General features: G+C 40.6%; 3 protein-coding genes across 5 annotated transcripts; 1 reads left to right on the plus strand and 2 right to left on the minus strand.

The window, feature by feature from the left end:
• Positions 1-67: 67 nt before the first annotated feature.
• On the minus strand, positions 68-1,538 carry rln1 (relaxin 1). The gene is made up of 2 exons (XM_062412908.1): positions 1,139-1,538; positions 68-698 (listed from the first exon to the last, which is right to left on the minus strand). Exons 1-2 carry the CDS (start codon positions 1,332-1,334, stop codon positions 358-360), a joined length of 537 nt encoding a protein of 178 aa, XP_062268892.1. The 5' UTR covers positions 1,335-1,538; the 3' UTR covers positions 68-357.
• Positions 1,539-1,805: 267 nt separating this feature from the next.
• Positions 1,806-9,412, minus strand: plgrkt (plasminogen receptor, C-terminal lysine transmembrane protein). Of its 3 annotated transcripts, none has more exons than XM_062413208.1 (5): positions 9,288-9,412; positions 8,587-8,687; positions 3,856-3,986; positions 3,013-3,122; positions 1,806-2,626 (listed from the first exon to the last, which is right to left on the minus strand). In XM_062413208.1, exons 2-5 carry the CDS (start codon positions 8,665-8,667, stop codon positions 2,499-2,501), a joined length of 450 nt encoding a protein of 149 aa, XP_062269192.1. In that variant the 5' UTR covers positions 8,668-8,687; positions 9,288-9,412; the 3' UTR covers positions 1,806-2,498. The 3 variants fall into 3 exon arrangements, with proteins under 3 accessions (XP_062269192.1, XP_062269193.1, XP_062269194.1); XM_062413209.1 differs by having other exon boundaries at positions 9,163-9,301; XM_062413210.1 differs by lacking the exon at positions 9,288-9,412 and adding an exon at positions 9,098-9,281.
• Positions 9,413-11,329: 1,917 nt separating this feature from the next.
• On the plus strand, positions 11,330-20,442 carry LOC133975561 (uncharacterized). Its single transcript, XM_062413542.1, has 10 exons — positions 11,330-11,483; positions 12,427-12,487; positions 12,589-12,845; positions 13,782-13,878; positions 14,179-14,445; positions 15,409-15,519; positions 17,139-17,207; positions 17,652-17,702; positions 18,047-18,170; positions 18,292-20,442. The coding sequence occupies exons 1-10, from the start codon at positions 11,331-11,333 to the stop codon at positions 18,758-18,760; spliced, it is 1,659 nt and encodes a 552-aa protein (XP_062269526.1). The 5' UTR covers position 11,330; the 3' UTR covers positions 18,761-20,442.
• Positions 20,443-21,846: the final 1,404 nt, after the last annotated feature.

Consider the following 21,846-nt stretch of genomic DNA (forward strand, 5'->3'; position numbering starts at 1 on the left):
ACAAACGGTATTGTAGGATTGTGTTCAGGGGTTGTTGTTGATTCAGAAGTGGTTTAAGAAAGCAAGGGTCACAGACAACACACAATATTCCTGTTTACACAGTATTTCAATTTTATTGTAAATGATGCTGAACTTACACACAGACCTGGATCTCGGGACAAAATATGGAGAATAAATAAAAATATGACGACACAGGTATTTGTACAATAAGACATGACTGAGAATAAACAGATGTGCACTTCCTCTCCTCCATCTTCCCACATCTGTCTATCACTGTCCATCACACCACCTTCATGTCACCCCCTCCCTCTCCCTCTCCCTCTCCTCCTCCTCCCTTCTTCTCTCTTCCTCCACAACTCAGCACAATCGTCCAATATCATTCTTGGTGCAGCCCTGGCTACAGCACATCCCCGCCACACCCAGAGAAAAGTTCCTCTTCTTCTTGCTCACCATGGTCCAATCGTCCGCCTCTGGGCTCCCGTCTTGCTCGCCTAAAAGTGTGGCCGGCAGAGATCTCTCCAGCGGCTGCTGCCGTCGCTCGCCTGCGGCCGCGTACAGAGCCAGGAGGTCTGCCAGGGAGTGAGAGGAGACGACCTGGGGAGGAGAGCGGTTCTCTGGGAGCTCGCTGCCACTTTGCCAGCTGTGCAGGCTGCTGTCCCCCGCTGTGATGTCGCTGAGGGAACCCCACTGGAAAGAATCTGGAGGAAACGCACAAACAGGACGTCAGAGCTAATTGTTCATCGCACGTCAAAGGTAAAGAGAGATGTGGTGATGAAGGTTAGTCTGGAGGAACGATGGTAAATAAGGGTTCATGTTGTTATTATTAATAATTTATGATATTAACCGTGGTGCTGAAATATGAAGCTCCGCAAATCAGCCTGGTGAAAAGCCTGAGGCATCAACTTCTTACCATGAAATGTTTTACTCTCAAAACTGAGATGGATCATGGATCATTCAAATCTTGATTTAAATCTCAAACCATAATGTTATCATTGGTAATCAATTACACATTTTTGTCATTAAAAAACCTCCTTATTTTCAATCGTCTTATTATTTCTGAGGCGCATCAGAATGTTTAAAAGTAGATTTTACAGTAGGTCTTGTGGATATGTTTCCAGCGTCGGAATGTGGAACCCACCTGAGTCGCCCCCTGTGGCTCGTTTCCAGCGGGAGCCTCCGCAGGTGAAGATGACGGCTCTGATGAACTCCCTCCCGCACAGTTTCACGCCGTAGTCCCTCGGCGCGATCAGCCTGCTCATGACATCCGCCCTCACACAGCCGCACATGCCAACGACACACATCACGGCCACGGCAGCGGTCAATCTCCACAGCATTTTGCACTTGTTCCTGAAAGTGAGTGGCAAGCGGAGCCGGGGTGGGTCAGAGGAGCACAGGTCTGCTCGGGTCTCCTGCTGCTGCTGCTGCTGCTTCCCTGGAGGTTTTCTGTTCTTCTCGTCGTTGTGAGCCACGTTGGGTTCTTCTTCTTCTTCTTCTCTCTTGGTCAGTGGACGCAGCCTTTTATAGTCTTACCCAGTAGTTCATTCATCAACCTGTGCTTTCAACCCCCACCCCCCTCCCTCCCTCCCTCCCCTGCCTCTCGTTCTCACACACGTCATTTAGATTGATGACAATGACGTACTTGAAGTTATTTCTTTGTTTTAGTGATATTAGAGGAATATGTTTATTCATCTGCGGCTTCTTGTAAATGTCACCAGGACTATTATCAGTTTAGGTTTCTATTCACACTGTGATTCTAACAGGGGTGAAACGTGAATTTTGCATTTTGCATAAAAAAAATCACCACGTTTTTGTCTTCCATGTTTTTATTCATTTGTTTTTACAAATATGTTTTCTAATAGTAATACATAATGCATGAATATCAGCACCGTGTAATATTTGACATCCATTTAATGTTTCCATGATGATTCAAATAGACGATACAGGAGCCCAGGGTTAAATAAAGCTTTCATATAAAACTCTTAACACTGAAATTCAACGTTGGCAAATTAACTTTTCAAGATTTTCATCAGTAACATTTGGATTAATTAAAATCAGTCGGGACAAACGTCTGCTTCTTCGTCACGATCAAAGCTACGATAAATTATTTTTTACATTAACATGTTCACGATTGTTTGTTTCAAGCAGTTTCTTGACCGAGTTTGAATATTGGAGACTTTCTGCCCTCTAGTGGTGAGAAATTACTTCATGCAGCTTTAGAAGAAAAACACTTGACATGTACTCGGAGTAATATGAAAATAGAGGTTTGAAGAAACCGAAGCTGATAATAAATAAAGGATCATACTTTTATAGTCATTTACAGAATACAACACTGAATGACGTGAGAACCTTGACGAAGCTTTAGTGTAAAAACAAGGACTTGATAACTTTAAAAAAAGGCGGCTGCTATTGAATAGTTAGTTTTTTCATACCTATGGAAAAGCAGCTCTGGTGAATGCACCGACGGGACGACTCTGATTTTCTCTCAAACCACCAACACATCATCTCTCCAAGAGGGAGGTGAGGCTGCTCTGAGCGCGGCGGGCCTTCTCTATGCTGTCGAAGGTCGGAGTCCCCTGAGGCAAGGCCAGACGGTCGCGTTCAGACGCCATGATGCCCTCAGCTTCCCCTGAAGGTAGAAGAACAAACACGTTAAGATGTGAAACCAGTCGCTCTTCTGTTCGATCACAGATATCCAGATGATCGATTAAAGCGTCAACTTATTAATGTCATTATTGGGTTTTTGCCTTTAAAAAGACATCTAGATGTGATATATTGTTAGTATATGTATACATATATATATATATATATATATATATATGTTGTTGGTACCAATAAATAAGACAACATTGGAAGAAAATAAGAAAAACAAACAGCTGGTCAGTGAAGAGGACGCAGATGTTTAAATTCTACATTTACTAATGATAACCGAATGAGGTTTATTTTTTCTGAGGCCATATTGAACCTTTGTTTTTGGCTGTGATGATCAAAGAGACAGTGACTGTGTGTCCTCACCTCTCATACGGTAAATTAACGTCCCATAGGCGCTGTCCATCTGGTAGGCCATTATGAAGCCGAGGGGAACGATGGGGGCAAACAGCGCCGGCCTCCTTCTTCTAACGGCACTGTGGAAAAGAGAGCGGGTGAGTCAGACCCCTGACGACTGAGTTGATTGGCTCCTATGGATGTGATCACTAATTAAACAAACAGAGAGCTGCACCACTGGTCCACTAGGGACGGGATCAGCAGGGACCTCCTGATACGATACTTTCACAATGCTTAGGTGGCGATACCATATGTATTGCAATTCGATATTACGATTTCTTTTTTTCTTTTTTTTTTTTTTTAAATACTGGACCATTGAAAAAACAGTTGAATCATACCTTCAAATACAACACAGTCTAATTCCCTTAGAGCTTTACAAGTTTTAATTGAAATATTAACATTAAATAAATGACTGCCAGGCAGCCAATATAGAAAATAAAAAAAATATGCCCTATTATTGTATAGCCCCTGTCAACCGCACACAAACTGACAGATTAAGAAATGTATGCCACTTAGGCTACTTATAAACAATAATTAAAGGTAAATTAAATAGAATGAATAAAGGTTTACTTAAAATACAAACTTTGAAATAAATAAAAATTAGGCTTTGCTTCACTGTTGTTTGCATGTAGGCTATGCAAAGCTAGTGCCTGGGTTTTTTTAGATTCTTGACATATTCATCCCTGAAGCTGAAGAATCATCTCAGTGAGGATCACACTTTACAGTTGGGCCCCATACAGTGGATTATTACTATGAGGAACTGTGAATCATCCTAAAACTAAAACCTCTGAGGGGACGAGACACACAACTCACCCTACAGTCAGTCCCACTGTGGCCACTGTGAAGAAAGTACCAAAGTATTTCAGAAACTCTCTGGACCAAGCGATCTGCATCGCCATCTGTCTCTCCCTCATCTGGTTCTGCATCAGGATCTGACGCTCCATCTACACACACAGACACACAAACACACACACAAAGGGAAACAGAAAGGAAATGGAGTATGTTTATTTTTCCAGAGCTAAAATGTCCCACTTTGTACACATCACAGTCCCAATACTTAAGAAGGGCTCATGGAATGTTCTTAGCTCCTGTAACACCTCATCTCTCCATGCTTAATTACTGGATCACGCACCACACCTCCACAAAATTCCATGGAAATCAGTTTGCAGGTTACAGGGTAATCCTGCTGAGACAGGCAGCAATGAAAACGTGACCATGCTGGTGGAGGTAATTTCCAGGTAACGTGTTGATCTATTCATGTCCTTCTGTGGTTAGACATGAATAGTTTTTCTGTGGTAAGACATAAATAGGGGCTGATACGTTTTTATCACACTATTAAAACACTCAAATGTAAATATTTATGATTTGTGCTGGAATAGTGAGTAGAGGACAAAAGTACAATGCACAAGGCTGGAGGAGGTGGTATTAAAAAGAGTATTAATGTTATAAATTACATATCAAATGTTACTCGCACACAAACACATGCTTCCACACGTATTAAGCGGGCTGAGTCACATTTTCATTTAAAAAGCCTTTATTCTCTTAAAAGGGAATTTGTCAAAGAGGAGTCTTTTTTCCCCATAATAGAAATATGACACTAACTCAAAAATGATTGAGAAAAAAAAAAGGCAAGTGACATTTAAATGAGTCAGAGACATAAATTACGACATGTCGGACAAACAGCATTTTGATTTCTGCCCATATTCACCATCACCATTACATAGATGGAGCCAATTTAACAGACTAATGGAGACTTGCCTCTTAAATGTCTATTTCCTATTGTAAAGGAAATAAAACGGTAAACTTTTCAAAATGAAACACTTTTCTAAATGGATGAATAAAAACTGATTCCTGACTGAATTATTAAATTATCTCAGCTACACCTGGTGGTAGTTACGGGTTTCTCACCCTGTTCTGTTTTTGTGCATCATTCAAAAGATACGAGGGATAAAACTGAGGTGAACTAAACTGTTGGGAAGAGGAATCCGAACAAAGGATGAAGCTGATGAACTCGTGGCTCTAAAAGTGATTTAGCTGCTTAAGCCGGATGAGTCCAGGCAGGTATGATCAGTTAACTCTTTGTTCAGCGCTTCACAGCTTTTAGTTAAATTAGTCAGCTCTATGACCGGATTGATGAAGGGGCCATATTATTACAATTTAAAATCCGTAAGGAATAGTTTAACATAACATACAAAACATTTGCACTTAAACTTGTGATTTACACCAGTGGCAGAGACAAGGCCAAACGTTAAGTCCTGTTTCCCAGCTGAACTAAAAGCTAAATTAGATCCTTGAAAAAGCACTTAATGATTCATCGCTCTCTAATTGGAATAGAAAAGGTTTTACATTGTACATTTAGCACTTATCCCTACACAGGTGGGCTAATCAAAGGAAAAATGATATGTAAGAGCATGAATCAAATACCCTCACAGGTAATTTAAGGGTTTGGCTTCTAATAGAAGTCAGTTACAGATGTGGAGAAAAAGCCTCAAATTAAGGAGGAGGGTTAAACTACAATCAGACTTGAACTTCACTGTTCAAATAAATTAACGAATGCAATCAACACTTTGCATTTTGCTGTTAACCTGATTATGGAGAGGATAATCAACAGAGCATATAGTTTACTGGTGGTATTTATATGAACTCTCTTGAATATTCTAGGGTGCCGTTAGCCAGGAGGTAAAGTAGATCAAATTCACATATAAGGAAAGAACTTGCAAGTTAGACAAGCTGGACAGATTCGCACTAAGCTTGTTGGAAGGTTGGGAAAAAACATTTTTTTTCATTCTCTTTAAGCGTTTTGTACATTTTCCCCAATTTCCCATTGAATAATGCATCGATCTTGATGAAGAAAAATCTGGCATATTTAGGGACTGTTTGTTTTCAATCGGCTCTGGGAACTGTTGGGCCTTAGTGGAGGTGTGTGTGCTTGACTGAAAGCCATTCTAGTGTGTTTGTTGATTTGTATGTCTGTAGGATTATGCAAAAACTGGTCAAGGGATTTCCACGAAGCTCAGTGGAAAAAGAAAATCTCACAAAAAGTCAAAACATATGAACACATGAAACATTCTCATACTCATATTAAAAACTCTGGTTCATCATGAAACCTGCTACCCTCTGGAATCCAAAGCTGTTACCAAGGTATCTACACCCCCCCCCCCCCTCTCCTGGAAGGGAGGAAGCTGCAACATGGTCAGAGTTTCACATGCTAGAAAAAGACCGAGTGGAATGAGGTTTCAACTAACTGTAAATGACAGAAACAGCTTCTGTAATCAACAGCATTTGTTCTCCCACTGTTCTGACCGCTGAGTGAAATTAGTGACGAATAGAGAACCCAAGGACGCCTCATTAAAATTAAACAAAGTTGAAATAGAAACCAAATACAGCAGGTGTTGTTCATGAGTCAAGAATTTAATTATCTAACCATTAGACCCCATTCCAATGAGAGCAAGGGGAAATTATATTTCCATTCCCAGAGCTATTACGGTTCTCAGGAGTGGGAAATGTGTAATAAAAGGTCACAGTGAGATTTCACCTCTCGTGAAGTCACTGCCTCTAATCGGAGTCAGAAGACAGGAAGGGGACGACAAAGACTGATCTGGAAATAACCCATTTGCTGTCACTAGTACTATCTAATTCTTTACAGTCCCCTTGTGTGAGGGAAAACATTTGTATGTGGTGAGGCTCCAATATTGACTTGAAGTGTTCCAGTGTGAGAGTGAAAGTTGATGGTTAAAATTCACCTTCCACCACTGTGTTTTTTTCATAATTCCAACCACTTATATTTCATTATCCTTCCTCACTTCATTAATTGGATTCCCTTTTTCTGGATTAGCTACTTTTTAAAAATAGCTAAACAAACAAAGCTTCTATTTATTTGGGGATTTGGTTAAACCCCTTTAAATATCTTGTGGGAAGATCTGCTGACCTGCTTTAAACTCAAAGCCCACTTAGGTCTAGGGACTGTGAATAGAAAAGCACAACCATATTATTATCAATCTAGACCTTTTCAAAAATGTTAAATGAACAAAAACATCATCTACGTCATTTCAGATCGACCGTTTAAACTCAAGACATGCGTCAGGCGAGCGATGACCAACGACTTTGACTTAAGGATCCACAAGACCAGAGCAGGGCCAGAATCAATTAGCGATGACTGGTTTGACTTGATAACACTGGGAAGCAATTACCTCTGACATCTTAATGCAGGGGGAGGCAACAGTGATGCTTTACATATATTTCAAAATTGCTGGGGTCCGTGTTACTCGTTCAATTTGCTGCCGTCAAAACACAATTTAAATGTTGAATGTGGAATAAGGAGGAATAATAATTTTCTGATAAAGGCTGGAACATAACATCTGCCGTTTTCCATATGTCTTTTGTTCAACCAAGGTCTGGGAGGTTAAAAGCATGAATTAAGTTACCAATATATTTTTTAAGCAGACCAACAGTTAGAAAAAATATCTTAATCATTTGTGCTTGAATATGAATGCCGAATTAATACGTCAAATAAATATATATGTTAACCAACTACAACAATGCTTAAACAAACCCAATATTCACAGGTGACTCATTGTCCTGATTCCAAATGAGGGCACGCTGAAACTCAATTGCCAAACATTTGCCACCACTGAACAATATTAGTCATCATTTAGCGCATTTACGGCTGCGAGGGGCATCAGACAATTAACGGGAAGGCGGCAAAACAAAGCTCCTGGGTGTGAGTCGGGTAATGTCATTGGTGTTATGACACTCACATCCCACCTGCTGCTCAGCCGCTTGCAGGCGAAACATAAATCACAGCAAATTGTTCTTTATAAAAAGGAACGGGAGAAAAAACTAATAACACAATTGCTACAATTCACCAATATGCAGAGAAACAAACAAACACACAAACAAAAGATAGAAAGAAACAATAGATAGAAAGAGCATCAAAGAGATCTGATAGGGTTCGCCGATACTGTCAGGTTGGCCAGTTTTTCTGTATTTACAGTGGTGAACAGATATTATTTCTACATTATCTTATAACAATAATAATCCATCTTAAAAGCTTCTTTCCCAAGGCTGCTTTACAGATTCAGGAAAAAACAAGGTCAAATATTATATCAAGATAAAAACGTTCTCAATTATCATGATAAATGTCATTATTATTTTCAACCCACTCAAACACACACAGGACAAACACGTTTACAAATCGGAGGTAGACGTTGCTTCACCACCTCACTGTGCTGCACAACGACAATTACTAAACATCTACTATGTTTTTACAGATGAAAACTATTACGGCCAAGCATTATAATAAATAACATAAAAATAACTGTGAACAGAACCGTATGTTTGAGCAGTGAATTAAATCTGGAAGGACACACGCAAATTCACACGATCAAGGGAGGTTGACAGTCGCGTCCTGTGTTCTGCAAGAAAGGAAAAGCAGCCCTCCCTCCAGTCTTCCACCTGACTCACCACATTCACCACAGAGCTGCAGGTGCATGGATGGTAAATGACAACACGAGGAAACAACCTGGTTTTCAGCCCCTCACTCACCTGCAGACGTCCATTGTGGAGCATGAATTCCTGCTGCTTCTTAAAGTTGGCGTCCATGGATTTGGACAGAAGAAACCCCATGATGGCCTGTGCCTGGTCACCTGAGGACACAAGGAGCCACAGTGATGCTGCAGTCACAACATGGGACACACACACACACACACACTCACACACACACAGACAGACCCAGACAGACACAAACACACCTTACACAGGCATTGGTGTTGGTAAACAAGTCTGAACTTGATCAGATACCAACAGTGCTAACACACACACACACACACACACACACACACACACACACACACACACACACACACACACACACACACACACACACACACACACACACACACACACACACACACACACACACACACACACACACACACACACACACACACACGACATGCTCGCTGCTAACAACAGATATTGTTTGTTGTGTAGTTGTGTAGTTTTAGCCAACGACACGTGCTAATGTGTGTCACCACAACAGCCGCTTGTGCGTCACCTGGTGTGAACCCCGCTCGGTTGGACTCGTGGCTCCTAATGGCTGAAAATAAAAGCTCCACATACCTGCTACACTCCGGAGATGCTAAGCTAATGTTGCTGGTCACAGAGCTACGTGGCTAGCGAGGAATTGAACGGGCATGTCTTTATTAGAGCAAGCGAAAGTAACCCGCCATTAAAACACTACTCACTTCCTGGACTTCTCTCCCCTCTCAATGTCACCAGCCTCCAACCGGAAAGTGCAAGGACCGTGCTTCCGGTCCGACTTTCAAAAATAAAATTCCAGACAAGAAGGAAGATTTACAACATCCAAACTAGCATTTTATTAGGATCACAGTGCTGGGGCTCCAACCAAATTAATTAAATGTTATCTCATTATAAAGCAAAAGAGTTTCATGATGATATTTCTTCAGGGACAAATCACATTCATGGAATAGAATGAAGATTAAAATAACTAAATTTTTATTTTCAGGTTAAAACGTGTTGTGTGTTCACATTAATCTGACAAATGATAAATACAGGATAATACATGAATAAACATGAACAAATACAGTATTTACATTTAAAAAAACATTTTACTCTGCAGAGTTACCTCAGATATAATCAGAGGAGATTATTTTATGTATATATTGCTGGCTGTGTAGATAAGAGATATTGTAAAAACGTAACATAATAATTACAGAACAACTTTGTGGGGGAGGTTAGCTTCAGTCAACGTTTAGTTCTGACACGATCAGACAAAGTGAAAATGCATTCGATGGGATAACGTCATGCTTTAATGAGCCACATCAAACCAAGCTCTCATTTCACTGTCAATTCATTACAAGAGTGCTGTAAAACTCCCATTCTTCATGATCACATTACACCTGGTTTTCCAAAGAGTATCAGATTTCCTGGAGGGGTTTCTAAAACACACTGAGCAAAACATGGCAACTTCATCAAAACAACAACAACAACAACAACAGTAAGCTCAGACCTGCTGCTGTCATATTCCCATATTGGAAAAAAGCCATGAACTGAGCGGAAATGTCACCAGTAAGTAAAAGGTGGAAATCCCTGACAGAGTCAGTGAACAGGAAAACGTGACTCTGCCTGATCTCTGGTCACACCGCTTAATCTACATACTAACTCTGGGAATTTATGATGTAAATTATATGTAAAACTTCTGTCTGTGTTGTGTTGTGTCAAATTTCCAGCTTTCCCAAATGACGTGTGTTGACTTGTTGTGTGTAAATATCCATGTTGTGTGTTCTCATGGTTTAAAGCACATTTAAATAGAAATGGTGACATGGCCTAAAATTAGTTTCTGTTGTATTGTGTAGAGAAAAATGTTCTATCTTGATTCATGTTTTACTTTCACTATATCTCATGGTCTTTTGAATACATTTGCTGATGAATACAATAGGACGGATCTGAGAGAACCTGTGAAAGTTTCATGAGATACTTTATTCTGTGATTTACTTTGCAGGTTAGGTTTTTAAACACAAACCGTGAAATAAACTTTAAAATATGATGGATGTCTTAATATTAAACTGGCAAACTGTGTTTATTTGTTATTAAATATCTGTTATGGGCCATGTTGCTGGATAATAAATACTTTCACTTTTGATTTCTCAAAATTAATTAATTATATACTTAGATCTGAATACTTAGTTGCTGCTGCTATGATTTCATCAAGTTAGATTTTTGGTGGGTTTTACCAAAGCAGTTACAGTAAAGCAACATGTCATCACATGACAGAGCAAAAATCTGACTGAAGTGTTAACCAGCACATGATGCTGTGAATTACTGATGTAAAACTAAACTGAACTTATTACATCATATACAAGAAAGAACTGATCACAGAGACTGAATCAGTTTCTGTACCTGACCATCGCTCTCTCTCTCTCTCTCTCTCTCTTTCTCTGTCTCTCTCTCTCTCTCGCACCTCTATATGTGGATAGATAGGTAGATAGATAGATAGATAGATAGATAGATAGATAGATAGATAGATAGATAGATAGATAGATAGATAGATAGATAGATAGATAGATAGATAGATAGATAGATAGATAGATAGATAGATAGATAGATGGATTGGCAGATAGTCTCATAGACTTCCAGTGGTTATTTCCAGGGTTTGTTCAGTTTCATTATTTATTAACATTGCCTCTCTCTTTCAGGAAAATTCTCTACTTCCGATAGAACAACCGTTAGCCGCCAGGCGTCTGTTTAACATTTCCCATCAACAGATTATGTCAGATTTTGAAAGATCAGGCTTGAGAGTGTGTGTGGGAGGGGCAGTGAAACTCAGAGGAACTTCATATAAAGAGCGCTCGCTGCAGCTGAAGTCATTCACAGCTAGAGGAAGAAGGAAACACCACATGAAAAACTTACTGTCACTGCAGGTAAGAACGCACTTTATGAGCTCATATAAAAAAACCAGCAACTTTAAAACTTAATTTGTTCTTATTTATTATGTTTGTTCTTATTCTTATTATCATGTTTCTTCTTATTAATATATTTTTAATTTTCACTATTAAACATTTGGTGGTTGTAGAAGTTTATTTATGAGGAATTAGTTATAATATGTCATGTGTGTGTGTTTAGGACTACTGTAGACAACCCTGCCGACCTGTTTGATCAAGGCACTTTGAGGGTTCAAATAACAACAAACTGTTTGGATGGAAGTGCAAGAAACACAAAGAAATGAACACGACCTATTTTTTTTATTATCATTGAGCAGAAAAAAACAAGCTAAGACAGTGACAGCTTCACCTTCATTGAAATACATGCACAGTTGTGCAGAGCTACAGCCATAGAGTGTATATAAAGAATATATATCTTTATATTATATACATCTACAGCTGTGGCTCCTTGAAAGGAAATCAGCACCGAAAGTAAAAACTATTGTGCTTTTCACATCGACATTTCACTCAAAAAAACAAGTGAAATGTGTGTAGGATTTATTAAAAGCTTGACTTGTATGTACGGGAAGAGCATTGTCCTGAAGGAATGGCTAAAGATAAACATTCATGTTAAGTTAAACAAGGTGACGGCTGCACACAGAGTCAAACCACAGCATTATTGTTTCTTTCTCTAGAATAAACCAAAAAAGGAAGTATTGCTTTGCTGCTGAATCATGCTTAGATAAGGGGCAAACTATTTTTGAATCATAATCATGTGACCATGTGCTTTGCTCCTCGTGGTTGTTCAGAGTAAACAGCAATGTGATTAAGCCCACATCTTGTCTTCCTCAGTAAAATGACTAATGTTGTAAATAACATGAGGTCAAACATGCGGGGAAATTAGTCAGCATCTGAAAAAACTCCCTCTTTGTGTTCTCCTCAGCTCTCAATGGACTGGGCCCTGTTTGTAATTTTGCAAGTCTTGTTTCAGCCATCGCTCTCAGGTGTGTACAACAACTGACATGTGATTAAAGGCACAAATTGAATCTACATGAGACTTGTTCAACCTAAACTCTGCATGAACCTTTGGATTGTCTCCGTGCAGACCTGTTCACGGTTGAGGCGGATCGGAACACGTACGAGTCGGAGTTCGGAAGAGACGTGGTGATGGGCTGCAAGTTTCACCCTCTGCCGTCAAATTCTGACCAAGACCTGAAAGTATCCTGGCACTGGATCATAAGTGGCGATTCCCGGGACGTGTACCGGATAAATAACGGCGTTGAGCAGCCCGCATCTCCGGAGTATTATGGCCGAGTAACACTCCTCAAAGAGCAGCTGAGAAGTGGCTGGGCTAAACTAAAGGTGATTTCTCATGTAACATTTGTTGGGCATGGGTTATTTCCTGGGAAATTTCCCCAAATTACATAAAACATGAGCTGTCTCCTTTTCATCCTGTTGGGACTGACTCATGTGAGGGTCAAATTTCTCCCTTATCTTGTGAAGTGGCGCCACAGGACGACCCAGACAGCTGACATTTGAAAAAGTCTCATATTCATACAGGAAATAATATCTGCGGTATCACCATCTTTTAGTTGTGAAGATTTGGTGTCTCTCTCACTTTACCAACCCATAATTTGGTATTATCAGTAACTATTCCAACATCTGTTTCTAAAGATGGATGACGTGTCTCTTCGATACACACACAGTAGTCAGTCTCAGATGTGAATAGAGTTTCCAGAAAAATGAGCCCTTGAACAACTTACAATCATAGAAACCATCTTTGAGATAAATGTATCCAACATGTACTTTGACTTTTTAGTTAGGTCCCTGTACCATCTGCTAACATGGAGGAGGTGGGGTTTAGGACTTTTTCTGGTTCACCAACGAGATGCTTTGGCCTCACTTATCTGGAGCTGTCATGTCGTCCATCTTTATTTACAGTCTATGGTTTGGCCACTATGGAAATCACCAAATTTACCAGAGATAATTATCATAAACTTCCTCTTTCTTGTGAAGAACTCAAATAAATGCAGCTGTCAAAAGTCTATGAGTTGTACTGGTGTCCATAAGATACTGGACTTACTTGCTTTTCTTAAAGACTGGATGAATGAGAATAAGAATCATCGCAGATATATAAAAAGTGTGTCATTACGTTGATGAAAGTTCAATTGATGGACTTTTCAGCAGGTGGTTGATATTTAAAACACAGAGCACAGAATTCAAACCGTTCGTGTCTGTGACTCTAACGTGTCCTTGGTGAGGATATTTCATGAATCTTCTTCTTTGCTCACGTTGCAGCTCTCCAATCTCCGGATCAACGACTCCGGGACGTACCAGTGTTTGGTGGAGACGGCAAAAGGAGCCGACTATAAGACAATCACTCTGTCTGTTGTAGGTAGGTACACGCCACAGCTTTGACAGTGCAACAGTAACTTTGGTAGAGTGAAGACCTCGGGGGCTTATTTCTGCGAAGGCTCTTTGGTAATGACCGGTGTTGTGACATTTCTGGGAAGCGAAGAATCTCAATCATTCTGAAAATGAAACCTACAAGCGAGTGTCTCTCTGGCTTATTTAAACATTCCTCAAGATATCTCTCTTCCCATCAATGACATGCAAGATTATATCATAGTATTTTTGTGCCCTGGTTCTAATCAATCTTTTCTCCTCTTGTATTTATTCTGCACTTCTCATCCAGCACCTTATAAATCAGTGACTAAATGCATAGAGAAGATCGCAGGGGGGGAGGAGGTGCTGTTGACCTGTCAATCAGAGGGATACCCTGAGTCGCCTGTCGCGTGGCAGGACGGACGCCTGCAGGGACTCAAACCCAACACCACCGCTGTACCAACTGCAAACCATCTGTTTAATGTCACCAGCCGGATACGTGTCAGTGCACGGGACAAAAACAACTACACATGCAACTTTACTAACGACGCCCGCTACGCCACATTTCGAGTTCCAGGTAAGTTTCCTTTGAGCCTTCCACTGAAGACACATCAAGCCATTTTCCACAGATCAAATAAAACTGTCTCAGTTTGATGTGTGAAAAGGTAGAAGTTGTGGGTGTGCATAGTTAATACGTCATCATTGCCTACTTATCACGCACACCTCTGTTTCCACGGCCTACATATTTTCTCTCAGATAGAAACGTCTGACAATATAGATTCCTGTATGAGCAGGGAAACTGTAGGTGGTGTTTGAGGTCTCACATGTGGGACCGTGGTACTTCCTGGCTCTTTCTGTAGGTGCTTATATTCAGCTCCATTGGCTGCTGCACGTCAAATATTATCAGTATTTTAAATGAATATATTACTCTGAGCGGTTTATTGCCCCTGAAATCAAATAAGAGCCGTTTGTTTATTTTTTGATGAATAAAGGGAAATGGACCCAAGTGAAAAAGACCAAAATTTAGCAACACTAAGACAACAATTTCTGCAAAGCCTGAGAAACTTTAACAGCAGCAGTCATTTGAGGAAGTTTGTCGTGGAGGTTTTTGGTATGTTTGGTGTTTTCCACTGTAGCCAAACCCTAGACTGTAAATACAGAACATGACATGACAGCTCCCCACAAGTGAAGGCAAGGGGTGTCTCGACCGTCATCTGCAGTGTGGGTCAGAAACCCCACTTCCTCCATGTTAGTGAATGGGACATGGACCAAGCTAAAGAGTGAAAGTAAAGTCATGAAGTTTTCTCAAAGATGTTTTCCTCATTTTAGGTAGTTTTAATCACGGCTGTTCCTTTTTTACGTTTAAGAGCATTATTACCGTATATATATATATATATATATATATATGCTTTATTTCTGGCTAGCGGCAGGAAGTGGGGGAGTATCGTCCGTCTGCGGTCTATGGGCCTAACATATTAAAAGCATGGGTGTAAATGACTGTACGCCAACACTTGTCCTGACTCTGTCCCTCTCTCCACAGATGAAATACCTATTCCTCAGATAAAAAACGAGGCTCTCTACTTCATTCTGAGCATTGGAGCCGTAATGATCGTGATCATCGCTGCGGTGCTCATCTACAGACAACGAAAAGGTAACGATTCCTTCTGTTCTTCACGTGCGCACCACAAGCGTTAAAGTCAACGACACGGAGACCGCAGGTGCAGAAAGGGGAAGAATATTGAAAATCTAAATCAGAATAAAAATGGTCGCGTCCACTGGCACGTGTACACTCATGACTCAGAACAGCTAGAGTGAAATGTTGAAGTGACAAGGTGACAAATGGCAGCAGTACAAGCGATAAATCCTGCAGAACATTAACGCACATCGGCCACAGTGGAAGTAACAACAACAGAAACTAACAGATACAACTGAAAAAGATTATTACATTTATAATTAACAGGCTGTGGTTATGATGGGTGTGTTGACACTGAAATCATTATTAGGAAAGGAAGGTGGTGAACCCAGTTATTTGGGGAAGTGCCAGCTCTTAACTTTATCATTTCCTCATGGAAGGTGTTCTCACTGGTTTGTTTTTAACACCGGTTTAGTTTTAAAAAGAAAAAGAACATTGAGAATACTGCAGTGAGTTGAATCAGAGAAAAACCTTTAAGAGAACAACTTTAACAAAAAAACTTAATCGTCAAACCCGATCTGGAAGCGTATCGTCAGTTTCACCTTATCTAACTCTATCACTCGATATGCTGATTCGTTAGTCAGCATTCAAAATGTAACCTTCACAGGTCAGTCCACGTGAGCGCTGCTGTTTACTGAGATGAATGTTTACCTAAGTGATTCGTCGACTGAAAAGAGGAAGTGTTGGGACGTGTTGGGTGTTTACAGAACACGTATCGTAAAGCCCTGTCATCTGTCTTTCGAGGGAATTTTATCAGCACATGACATCGTACTTTTGGAACCGACATGTGTCACAACCAAAAAAACTACAGAAACACCCCGTTATCAGGGTGTGTGCGTGTGTGTGTGTGTGTCAGGGGAATTCAGGGTTATTTGTAAATGCATGGCTGGTTTTTAAGTGTTGCATGTTTGTAGAATCCCAAAAACAAACAAGTCCATAGTTTCTATAGACTGAATCACACATTTCTATATACGTATGAATGTATGAACACGGTAAGAAGACGACTTCCCTCAGTTACTTGTCTGGAAGTGTGTGGGAAAATAGAAACTTGTGAAAGAGTGAACCTCAAAAAAAGGAAATAAGTATAGCACATGGACTCACAGGCAAGGATACAAAAATATACCAAATATTCAAACATTGGAACCGTTCTTTATTATATGATTGTAACAGCATAGGACCCAGAGGCACACCAATGCAGTTAAGGGACAGATATTATTCTAGGACACTCAGATTGTCCAGACAGGCAGGCAGATTCAAAACATGATGCAAAACAGTATCAGGGAATCACTAAACTGGAAAACACGTAGGAGCAGGAAGTAAAACCACGCCTCGAAGGTGATTCTCCAAAAACAGAACAGGTTATAACTCGAAGAAAACGTGTTGAGTCACAAACATAACGACATAAAGAGGATACATGATGTCAGCATTCTGTCAAACAGGAAGAGAGAAGAGTTCATGGTAATCACTTTTCAAGAGCTAAAACAAACATGTACAGATAATGACTTCCACTCGGTCACTGCTCTGAGCAAACACACACTCTGTTCCTGTATTAAAAGCAATATGTGTGTTTTGTGTAGGATCCATCGCTCTGAGTGTCAGGAACCTTCTGGGTGTTCATCCGGGTCGACCTTGTCCTTCTGCCGCCTGTGAGTTTGAACACAGCTCTTTTAACTTCTACTGTTGGGTCTCATCTGTTGCTCACTATCAACATTACCTTACGATGACATGTGTGAAACTCAGCGCTCCCTTTACAATGATGGAGATTAGGTGTATTATATACAGCCTCAGGTTGTGAGAAGTGGAAACTGTGAACACAAAAGATTTCCTTCAACAGATAGTGTTGTGTTGCGTTCAGAGGTCTGAGATCATCCTCTACCGTCTCCATTGTGATGCATTTCACCATGTACATTAGAAAAACCTTGTTGAGGTTTGATAGACTGAAACAAAGCTATTAAAAAATGATTCTCCTGTGCACCCGTCTATATATAGGTTATACATGAAATAAGTTATTTAATAATTTAAATTACATAAAGTTTAAATGTGTTACGTGAAAGTTTTCCGTGTTCTAACAACACTTTTCTCTCCATCAGGTCCACATATAAATACAGAAGACGAGGAGGAGAAAACTGTTTTCAATGAATGTAAGTGGCTCTAAGAGTTTTTATTACATGATTGATGATTTTCAGTATAAATGATGAATAAAATCTTGTAGGTTTCTGTGTTTTCTTTCTTAATTATCTGTTTAACAACACCAGTAAAAAAAGGAGCAGTGTAAATACTGAGCTCAGATGTTTAACACTTGAGATACCGACATCAACACATCGACAGTTTTGAACGACCTTTTAAAATAAGACAGTAGAAGATTAGAAAACATCCTTTATTTTACGAAGATATCAGCCAGTTACTCTTCGTCAATGTTCATTTCATTTGTCTTAACCCGAAAGTGTTGATAGGATCTTGATCAAGTGTGTTGTGTTGTGTGCAGATGGAATGGAGGAAAATCTGGGGGTGTTTCTGAAAGCGCATTATTCCGACTCCTTCAGTAAAGAGTCGAGTCGCCCGTGGGACGTTGTCACCATGGAGGAGTTACCTCCCCGGCTGGAAAACAAGTGAGTCACAAATATTCATTTCAGAACAGTGCATATGGATTAAGACAATCAAAGCTAAAGTCTGTAATATGTGAATCTTTCAGGCCTGTAGTTTATACAGTTTCTTGTTTTGTTTTCTCAGTGAGGGCCAGTACATGAAACTTCAAGATGTACTCCCAGAAGCTGGAGAGACACTTTTCCTTGAGGGACCTCCAGGGAGCGGAAGGACGCACCTCGCCCAGATCCTGGTCTCTTCTTGGACCGAGGGACGGACAAACCTCATCGATCTCAGCACCCTCGGACTTCTCGTTCACGTCGACTGCAGCTCTGCGGAGGGCGAGCTGTTCCAGGAAGTATTGTCTCAACTCTCGCTGATGAACAAAACGACAGCGGACGAGCTGAGGACAGTGTTAACCCGGTGCAGCCAGGCTCTGCTGTTGTTGGACGGGTACAGAGAAGGAAGCAGAACTTTCGATGAGTCCTTAAAGAGGTTCCTCAGTGACAGGGGGGGGTGCAGGGTGCTGGTTTTGGCCTCGTCTGCAAACTGCCCCACGCTCAAGGCGGCATGTGGAACAGGAAGGATCCTGAGGCTCGAGACACAAACTGTTTGATACCGATTTATGGCATCTTGTTACGTTTTGATTATTTTTGTATTCATAGTTTGCACGATGCTTTGTTTTTGTAGAAGTTGTTTTCTGGTCCAATTTTTTAAAAGCCCAAATGCTGCAATATGTAAATTCAAAGTATTATTCATTTACGTTCAGATTTTGTGTTCTATGTTTTTTCACAAGTTTATAAAAAAAACGAATGTAGCTGCATCTTATTATATCTCAGTGCCGGCACATGACGGAGTCAATACGCTGTCACTTTGACTCAAGGATTAACCATTTAGAATTTGGTGGTCAAAGGTCACTGTGACCCCATATGTGTCCGGAAAACATATGTATTTGAACTGAAACTGCACTTATTGGTGGACGCTTGCAACTGAAGGGTGATCATTCCAGTTAGATATCACTTTACAGTTTGCACAAGTCATTAAACTCCTGGTAGTGATTTCGAATATACTTTAAACTCTGGCTCCATTAAATTTGATAGTTCACAAAAGTTGTTTCAGTTTCTGTTCTTTGTCAGAGTGGGAGAAAGAGAAAGATCATTATTAGGGTCAGTTGATGCAAACTGTTAGAGTAAAAGGGAAATGACTCAGTGTTCCTGGCATGAGACTCTGCTGATGCCAGTAACACTGGATTTTATTTCAGTTAGTTCTTTATTCTCTGATAACTCGTTCTTACATGTGAACGAATGAATGAATCAGTCAGTCTTTCTTTCGGTCAGCGTCCTATTCTGTGTGTGCATTTCAACAACTGTAAAAATCAACCTTCACACATGGTGAGAGAGGAAACTTTCAAATGTCTGTGTGATGTATTTCTGTAGCTAACCCCATGTGAGCTCCACTCCCCCTCTATCACTCCACAAAATCCCCTGAATGTCCCCGGGTGTAACCAACGTCAACTGGGATTGACTCCAGCCGACCCCACGACCCCCAAAAGATAAGCCACACAGCCAATGGGTAGAAGGAGGAGCAAAGTACCTCATTGACCACATTAGGAATGTTTGCCACAATTGTAAATGCTTCTTGAAGCTGCACTTGTATATATATATATATATATATATATATATATATCATGCACATTTTTATGATGGCACACAGTCAAAGAATTACAAGCAATGGAAGGTTTTTGATTTTATAATTATCATCCAACTCTTCCTCTTAGCTCTACAGTTCCTTTTAGCAAAACAAATGACGGCTTTGTTCATTTCCGTAACATATTGTGGTGACAACTGTTAAGAAGAATTACTGCAAGAAGCCAGAATCAAGGGAAATACCAAACAAATTGCAACATTTTGGAAAAGACAAATATACCGGAACAAACAAAAACAAGAGGTTGATGATGTTCGACGAGAAGTCTGTCAAAAAAGGGTTTTCCCAACTGTGAGGTCTAACTGTAAACTGCTTTTTAAAAACCAAGTATTACCATTGATTTCAACATTTCTATTCCAAGAGGAAAATGTGTGGTTTCCTGTCTACATCATAATTTCACTAGATGGTGCCATCCCCCCTCTAATCACGGCTCAGTGTGTCGCTGGAGACAGACGCTGGACAATGTTTCTACAAGTGTTCCCAAGGAAATTGTATCTACACAAAGAAACATTTCTATGTGATGGGTTTTTATGATGCTCATGTCATGTATACATGATATTAACAGAAATGACAATAAATATCAGACGCAATCATGAGATATAGAAGATTTTTTTTTCCCACAGACATACATGTAAATGGATTTAAAAGACATTACACACCATGATATAAACAATGTTACCCCTCTGGGGGTTTTAGAGGCATATACACATATGGGATTTCGATGGAGACACATTTTGAATAAACTTTCCATACAAATACAACTTAACGAGAATGAACGTCAGCAATGACAATAGCTGAAACACATGAATGACACTCGGTCGAGCCCATACTTCCACACAGGCTCCTGAAATTCAATCAAACTGCACCAAATCGCACACACTGGCAGAAAACAGTCCTTTGATTATGCCTGATGTTTTTCACCATGATTAATTAATTATTCCATTGGAATTCTGTGTAAAAAAATAAAACGTCCATCCTTCCAACGAATTTAGTTGAAAATCCATTGTGCAGCATTTACGTAATCCTGCTGGCAAACAAACAAACACAAAGGACAATCCGCTTACTGGAGATAATGAGTGTAAATATTATCATATGTGGAAAAACCAGTGAAACGGGTCAAACTGGAACTCAAAGGTCAAATGCTTTAACTTGGCAGCGAGATAAATGGCATGGTGGCTTAGTGGTTAGATTCCCAGTGCAGATATGTCACAGGTTTGATCTCCACAACCGCTTCATCTTCCATTGAATCTGCACACTGATAACATTAAGATGCTGAAACAAAAAAGTGTCAACACAGGTGGGACAGGGGGCTGGGGGGGGGGTAACACTGGATGACGATGTGTCCATTAAAGCCCAAAAAATGATGCTGCTCTTTGAGTTGTGGGTTCCATTCTGGAGTTGTGAACACACAACTCTGCGCTCACCGACTCGGCCTGTCGGGTAATTGGGATCAGATGAGTGGCAGCAGAAGCGAGGCAACCTGGGTTCTCTGGGACCCACAGTAACCTGGAAGCATTTATTTTATGGAAAAGATGTTTAGTTAAAGTGCAGCTCTGCAGCCCAGCCCCTCTAATGACTCTCCAGTTCTTTTGCCCAGGCGTGGAGACACGGCCCTGTGATGGATATGACTGGTGAAACAGGGACACACACACACACACACCCAGACACACACACACACACACACACACACACACACACATGCTCCCATCGCCATGCACTGTGATGGATATGACTGGTGAAAGCTCTGAACACTGTTTCCTGAGTCCTTCACTTCCTTCCTGCGAAGGCCTGGATTGGCCGAGCTGAGGCGCGTTTCACTCGACTCGGACCGGATTGGATTGCAGATTAACAGGCTTCCTGTCCAATCCGTTGGCCGCTGCCTCCCTAACGGTCACTCGTACTTACGACTAGCGGGGACGTTACGGAGGATGAATGACTCTGCTCAGGATGGATGAGACGCTGCAGGCTGGAGGTTGAGGTTCGGGCGGGGGTGCTGAT

Source organism: Platichthys flesus, chromosome 19 (assembly GCF_949316205.1).
Source record: "Platichthys flesus chromosome 19, fPlaFle2.1, whole genome shotgun sequence".
NCBI classification, from domain to species: Eukaryota; Metazoa; Chordata; class Actinopteri; order Pleuronectiformes; family Pleuronectidae; genus Platichthys; species Platichthys flesus.